Raw genomic sequence first — 7,568 nt, 5'->3', positions numbered from 1 at the left:
GTAACCACTGCACTGGTAGTTTTGGCCGCCGCTGGTGGCTCAAAATGGAGCAAACGGTGGTGCCGTTTCGGGCAATCATTGATTCCACAGACCTCTCCTTTGCACGGCCACCGCGCGTGTGATGTAAGACACCGTGCGCACAGCTTGTTCACCTTCACCGCCTTCCATCTGCCGTCCAAATCCAAACCTTTGAACGAACTGCAGCTTTCTATTTCGTGGCCGTCGGTGTTGCAGATTGTACAAGTTTTTCTGCTGTTCGTATCCCCGCTTCTTCCACTATTCGCGGCGGTTTTACTAGCATGATCTCGACGATTGTCCTTCGGCGGGTCCGTGGACACGTGTGCGTTCACGAACGATCTTTCCTTCGGGCGAGTCCGCTCTTCTTTTACCGTTCTCTGCGGAAGGTTGGATAGCTGCGTCACACCGCTTGCAGCGGAAGATACTTTCCCCATGTAGTCACTGAAGACGCTCAAATCTACCACCGGAACCTGTTCTTGGTAGAGCGCCCAGCTAAACTTCACCGTCGCTGGCAGTTTGTCGACCAATTCCTGAAGAAGAATTGGATTTGCAAGGTGTTTCTCAAGCCCTACTGCCTTCAGATGACCGCAAAGGTTTTGAACTACCAGGCCGAAGCTGACCAGTGTCTCGAATCGATCGGGTTTCGGAGGGGGGGTCGCCCGAACCTTCGCGATCATATTATTGACGATTTGCTCTGGGCGCCCGTATAACTGCTGCAGAGTGGACAATACTTGAGGCACAGTTGACGGGTGGAGCAAAAAACTGCTTACGGATTCCTTCGCGCTGCCTCGTAGGCTACGCTGCAGACGCAAAAGGTTTTCGGAGTTCGTATATCCGCAAGTCTCCGTCGAGTGTTTATAGCTGCTTATGAACAGTGGCCAGTCTATCGGATCCCCGGAGAAGTTTGGAAGTTCCTTCGTAACAACCTGTCTTGCAGCGAGTTGTTGTGGTGACGGCCCGTACTGACCGCCCGCGTTATCCGGAACTATAGCTTGAGAAGGCAGCTGAGGCTGAATCCTTGGCACGTTAGCAAATGCGTTTACGGTAGAAAAGGTTGGAGCGGGTGGAGGAAGAGGAAGGATTGACATCGTAGTGGTTCACGCTTGCAATGTTAGGCGCGTTTATGGGCTCAAACCATGACGCCGGAGGTGGAGGCAACGGAGGAGAACAAGCACCGTCAGCAGACTGATCTTCGCTTCGATTGATGATTTGTTGAACCTCCTCGTGCAAGTCCCAGTACTGCTTCTCCACTTCATTCCGTACTCGAATGGCTTCGTGTTCACGCTGGCGACTCGCTGTTATTTGGGACTGCAACTGCTCCTCAATTCCTCGAAGACACTGTAACTCGTTCTCCAGTTCTGCTACTTGAAGTCGAAGTGCTTCGCATTCACGCTTCCGCTGTTCGAGTTGATTGCGCAAATCTACTTCCGACGTACGCATCTGTTCCTTCTCCTCGATGAGCTGCTGTTCTAGGGTCTCAATCCTTGACTTCAGTTCTACTCGTTCACGATTCTGCTGCTTCCGCAAATTCACTTCCGAGTCACGAACCAGTTTCAGCTCAGCGTCGTGCTGTAGTTGTAGACTGTTAATTCGATTTACGAGATCGACTTCCCTTCTACGCCTGGTGTCGATATCCAAACGGTGCATCTCTTGAAGGTTCTGAATGACCCGACGTTCCGCTTCCGATTGCTGCTGCAGCTGTAGTGCATTTTGTTTCCGTAGCTCGCCGGTTTCGACACTCCAGCGCTTGTAGTGAGTACTGAAACGGTTAATCTTTGGAATGACACCAGTGTTAGCACCGGCCGGCACCACTTCTTCGACCTTCAACAGATCCTCATATGGCTGAAGATTGACGAGTGGTAATTCATCACGTTCATCTTCGTCTGCACCGACTGCGCCTTTGAGAGATTCCTCGGATTCATCTTCGATAGTAATGCTGCCAAGGGTTCGCGGAATCGATTTCACCTCAAATCCCGCTCCTGCTCTGTTGTCGCCGATAATGGGGGAAACTACAGCTGCCACATGCTTCAACGGCGTTGAGGAAGGGTGCACTACCTGCGAATCGCCCAGATTACCAGTACTCACAGAAGTTGACATGGGCATCGGCTCGACGACATTGCCGGAATTCTCGGCTGCTCCAGTCTGCCTCACCCAGTCCTCTGTACGTTTTGCACTCCTCTGGCTCCGCATACTCCGCACACTCCCACTTTCTTCTCCGTCGTTCTGAGTTAGCAATTCGTGTCTCTGCGCGATGAACTGCCTTTCCCGTTCAAGTTTCTCCTGAAGTTCTCGCTCATTAAGTGCCCGTTCCTTTTCGATCCTCTCACGGCTTAAATCTTCTAGGAGCTTCCTCTCCTCATCGAGACGCTTAAGTTCAAGCTCGACTCTAGCCCTCCGTGTACTAGACGAACTCGAAATCGAGCTCGGTGATGGTTCCGACGCATTTAACCCACCACCAGGAGCACACTGTTTACACACGAAACTTGTCGACCGTACCGTTGCCGCATCCACGTTCGCACACGAAAAATGATACCAACGGCTACAATTCTGACATTGCACCATGTACCGCTCAGAATTGTTCGGTCGATCACATTCCCTACAATCACGTAACTCACCTCCGTCACTGTCGAGCATAGACGGGATGAACGATTCATCCGACGACTGGTGCGACGTCATATCGGCATCATACGGGTTGAGGTTATCATTTACCTGTAACATAGCCCTCGTCCGTGATCGTGTCTGCCGTACGTTCGACTGGAGATTAATTTCGATCCGGTAGAAATCTTAAAGAAACTGTTGCGACAGATTGATTGGAGCTCTTTCAGCAATAATCAACACCGGTAATTTGGTTAGATCAGCTTTAAGCTAAAAATAATTTTGTATTTAGGCATAGGTTTTAGTAATAATTCATTTTGACTCACATTTCTGTCTCCGTACAATTTCTCATCTAATTCACAACAGTATTCTTTTTTCAATATTTGTAGCCTATAAATAGTACATAGGTTTAATCTAGGTTTAGGAATTCAAGTATAATTTACCTTCGCTTTTTGTGTTGATAATGGAAAATTAATATGTTTTCTAATAAACTACGATTTCGATAGTCCAAAAGTCCTCGTCTGTTTGTTATTTCATTTTTGCATGTAATCCTACTTGACAGTTCTTCCTTGACAAGCTGGTGTTGCCAATGACATTGGCACTTCTGGTGTTGCCAGTAGCTTAGGATCACTTTCCCCAGGGGTTCCCACTACGAATGGGCTGTTGCGGCGAACAAGTTGGGTCGAATGGAATTCGGAACGGGTTTGCCACCGGGTTGATTCCAGAAGGCGTTTTGCTTGACGATGGTGTCTTATGGTCTTCGGTCTTGCTGTCGACAAACTTTTCTGGTTCGTTGCCGACAAGGAAATCCTCCTGGCTCGTCGAAGGATTGTCACTCACACACGTTGGGCTCTCGAAGGCAACGGTTGTCACCTGTTCTTCACGCTTGGCTGCTTCTTCGGCCGGCGGGGCTGCCGACTCAGGAATAATGACTTCGGCGAAATCACTCTCGGTTGGGACCTCGGCTGGTCCACGCAAAAGAATCTCTTTTTCTTTCGGCAGTGATGAGCGTAGCCTCTCAAACACGTCAGGGTTCGGTGACTGGGTGGCTTGAAAAATCCTCTCGCAAACGTGCTGGTTGGTGGACTGGTCAACATCAGAAACTTCTTCAACTTCCCAAAACCGTGTCATGGTCTCGGAAAGCGTGGCGGTAGTAGCGACGAAACACTGTTGCTCGTTTTGTTGATCTTCAACGTCTCCAGCTACCACCCATCCAAGGTGCGTCTCCTGCAGGTCAGGCAGATCCGGTCGCAGCTGCACCCGTCCCGATTTGAGGAGGTGCAGGAACGGGGTTACACCAAGCAACATGTCGATTTGGCCAGGCGTATTGAACTCGGGGTCGGCTAGGAAGACATCAGCAGGAATTGACCAGTTTGAAATATCCAGACGGGCTGTTGGAATGTCTTCTGTCACCTTGGGAATCACCAGACACTCGACCATGGTTGCAAAGTCTGAGCACCTGGATTCAACAGCAACGGTGATCCTTTCGTGGGCGCAGGTCCTGGCTGCACCAATTCCGGTGACTGGAACAAGCGTAGGGTAACGTAGGACGGAAAGGCTATCCGCCATAGCCTTGGATATAAAGCTCACCTGGGAACCAGAATCCAGCAGCACACGGCAGGGCACCTTCCGGTTGCAAAGGTCCCTCAGAATCACGACAGCCGTCATGAGCATTGCGGTTTTATGCTGCGGGGGTTGAGTGTTGGGAACGGCTGTGTTTGATGACGACCATTGGAAAGTTTGCATCTTGCTTGGGGCTTGCTGGGGATCTGAAACATTTTCTTCCTTTCGCACTGGAGGGTCGGTTTCCTCTGGGATTTGCTTCGGTTCTTCATGCAGGAGGGTGTGGTGCCTACGCTGACACTTTGAGCACGTCTTTTTGGAGGGGCACGCGATAGATCGATGCCCGGAGCGAAGACAGTTGAAACAAAGATTCAACTCCTTTACCTTCTCGATGCGTTGCCCTAGCGACCACTTGTTGATTGTAGGGCACTCGAAGTGGCGATGAGCCTCCCCGCATAGCAGGCATAGCATAGGTTTGACAGATGGCGTCGCCACGTGGGATTTTTGGCTTGAGCAAGGTTTTACGTTCGGTGGCTTGGAGATCAATTCTTTCGCGGGACCGGATTGGTACCGATTCTGGAACCTCTCCAAAACTTGACACTCTCCTTGCAGAAACTTGATGGTTTGCTCGTAATCCGGAAGCTTGCCGTGCTCTTGCGTTCTCTCCCACAGCTGGAGCGTTTCGTCGTCCAGTCGAGCCGTGATGATTTTCGTCAGCAAAAGCCCCGACATGCGGTCCACGTTGATGCCTTGGCACTCGAGACCGCCTACGTGCCGATTAACGGTTTTCACCAGCTCCAACAGGTCCTTGCTGTTTCGTTTCACAATGGTTTCCAGCTCCAGCAGGCCGGTCAGATGCATGTCGACGATGACACGGGGGTTTTCAAATTGCTCCTTCAGCTGCTTCCAGGTTTGTTGGAAGTTGTTGTCCTGGAGCATTTTCACGGTAATCCACCCGAAGGCGTCACCAACGAGAGCCTTGTCCAAATGGTGGAGTTTCAAGGCGTCGGAATCGTGACTGCTCACCACGATATCCTCGAACATCGTCCGGAATTTCGGCCAATTTTCCACTTTACCGTCGAAGCTCGGGATGGGAGCTCGCAACGGCTGCTGCTGCAGAATCACGTGGGGGCTGCCGGATTCATGCGCCGGATTGGCACTCTTGACGAACAGCAGAGAAAGACGCTCGAGTCTATCGAGCACCTCGGTGTGAAGCACATCAAAAGCCATCTGGATTTCGTCCTGCTCCTCCAGTTTCGATGATGGGGTTGCCGCCAGGACTTCACGATGAGCTTCGACGTACTCCTGGTAGTGCAACTCAACCTTTTTCGAGTACACTTTCAGCAGCGACGCACTCACCTCTGATACATCATCTTCTGCTGCTTCCAGGACATGATTGATAAGGGTAACCTTCCGCTTGATTTGCCCACGTTGGTGAATGAGATTCTTCATTTCGTCCACTTCCGCTGCCTCACGCTCTACCTTCTTGTCCTTCTTCTTGCTGGACTTTGCTGCGGACTGTGGGGTGTGGTCCAAGCCCATTCTCACCGTTGTTTTTTTTTTTACTAGCACTCACTAGTCACTCTTCAATGCGACGGTTAGTCCAATGTTCACTTCTGCTTTGGAAACACTCGTAGCACGCCTCACAGGAAACGCGCTCCACTGGTCGCCTTGTTAACCAGGAGGGGAAAGGAAACGAAGAGTTCCGCTTCTTCTGATCGCCCCGTTGACCAGCAGAAGGCTTCGACGAAACCGGGGACTGTAAGCCGGTCTCTCCAAGGGTTGGTATCCGGTTCCGATTGGACCAAATGTTGGGGCGCCTGGTTGCCCCAAGGGAAATGGTCTGGGATAGGAATAGTTTTCCTCACGAGGAAAAGACAGGATTTCTCCGGTATAACTATTTATTACTAAAAATAGAGACTTAACTAGACCCTTTGCCAGGTCATAATGAACTATGCCGCTGAGCATGGAAATGGCTGGTTTTATAGGCCTTGACAGCAGTTTGGATCCTTCCAGAAACTGCTGCCATGGCGATGACGTCGATGCGGTGGTGGGGTGCGGCGTCCTTGATAAGAGATTTGTATGTGTTGCTGTGATCGATACGTTGTCGACCACGTGGCTGCCGGAGCGCTTAGTTTGGGCGCGCACACATATGCAACTCCTGTATGACAGAATTTGGTCGTATAAGAGTTGAATATGCCTTTCTAGAACATGTGTGCTACTAGGGAGTGACCTTGAAAAGAACAATGGATACACAGAGTGTGCACAGAAATTGTTTGAAAGTGCAATTCGGCGCTGAGTCGAGAATGCCAAACGATAAAGAAATTTTTGCTTTCTTCCGACAACGGCGGTGGTTGCCCGAAATGCTTCATGCCATGTTTCGGGAGCCACGTGACTATTCAGTTTATGTGAAGTTTCAAACGGAGGAACTGATGACAACGGAACTTCTGAAGTGTCCGGTATCGGATGATTTCCGTTATGCAAATGGCGATGTGGCACCAGTAACGTTTGCTGCTGCAAAAGGCAACTTCAAGTATTTGCGTTTGTTCGGACTGCCGATCGAGGTGGAGGACAGCCACGTGGTTAATGTGATTTCGAAGTACGGGAAAGTTCATAAAGTGGTTCGCGAACGGTATGGAGCAGATACAGGATATCCCATTCTGAATGGGGTTAGGGGAGTATACTTGGAAGTTTCCAAGGTAGTACCAGCGCAGGTACACATTCAAAACTTTTCAACCCGCGTCGCCTACGAAGGAATGGAGCGTAAATGCTTCGTTTGTGGTAGTGTCGATCACGTGAAACATGACTGTCCCAAAAGAGTATCAGTAAACGATAGGCTGAAGGGCGCTAGCTCTTTTGCGGGTGTGCTGGCCAATGGTGGCCATGGTAATCAGGTTAAATTTCCAACCAAACCGATTGAAAGAGTTGTCCCGGATTCGGAATTCCCGCCCCTCGAGGAATTGCGCCAGATGTTCAAGTCGAAGACGGAGAAAAGTGTGGTAAGTCAACAGCAACAGTCATCACTCGGATCGGAGTCGTCACCCACGGAGCAGGTGTGCGCCGGCGCCGGTGCGGAAAACCAGCATGAGCAGTCCCAACCGCCGTCCTCGTCGAAATCGGAGATATCGCCTCACACTGAAGTGTGGCCGCTGCGGTTGACGCGGCAGAGGCGGCGATGGACGTCGCAGATCAGCAGGAAGCAGCCAGAAAACGAGGTCACGATGAGAGAGATTCTGATACAACATCAGAATCGTCAGGTATTGTAGAAACTTCCAGGTCGAGTCAGCAAACAGCTGAATTGACCTCATTCAAAGTCCCAAGCATAAGTAGTAGCGTGGTTCAAAAAATCAGTTTTGCTCCACACCGCTTATTCGATTCCTAACCAGATTATA

General features: G+C 50.5%; 2 protein-coding genes across 3 annotated transcripts; both read right to left on the bottom strand.

The window, feature by feature from the left end:
- Positions 1 to 1,044: 1,044 nt before the first annotated feature.
- Positions 1,045 to 3,283, bottom strand: LOC134287881 (uncharacterized). Of its 2 annotated transcripts, XM_062851018.1 has the most exons (3): positions 3,057 to 3,283; positions 2,940 to 3,003; positions 1,045 to 2,883 (listed from the first exon to the last, which is right to left on the bottom strand). In XM_062851018.1, exon 3 carries the CDS (start codon positions 2,734 to 2,736, stop codon positions 1,045 to 1,047), a length of 1,692 nt encoding a protein of 563 aa, XP_062707002.1. In that variant the 5' UTR covers positions 2,737 to 2,883; positions 2,940 to 3,003; positions 3,057 to 3,283. The 2 variants fall into 2 exon arrangements, with proteins under 2 accessions (XP_062707002.1, XP_062707003.1); XM_062851019.1 differs by having other exon boundaries at positions 1,045 to 3,003.
- LOC134286324 (uncharacterized) lies at positions 3,241 to 5,718 on the bottom strand. The gene has a single exon (XM_062847928.1). It carries the CDS (start codon positions 5,716 to 5,718, stop codon positions 3,241 to 3,243), a length of 2,478 nt encoding a protein of 825 aa, XP_062703912.1.
- Between the last annotated feature and the right edge of the window lie 1,850 nt (positions 5,719 to 7,568).

This window comes from Aedes albopictus, chromosome 2 (genome assembly GCF_035046485.1).
Source record: "Aedes albopictus strain Foshan chromosome 2, AalbF5, whole genome shotgun sequence".
Classification (NCBI taxonomy): Eukaryota; Metazoa; Arthropoda; class Insecta; order Diptera; family Culicidae; genus Aedes; species Aedes albopictus.
The sequence above is the reverse complement of the archived record's forward strand: the minus strand, read 5'-3'. Positions and strand labels throughout refer to the sequence as shown.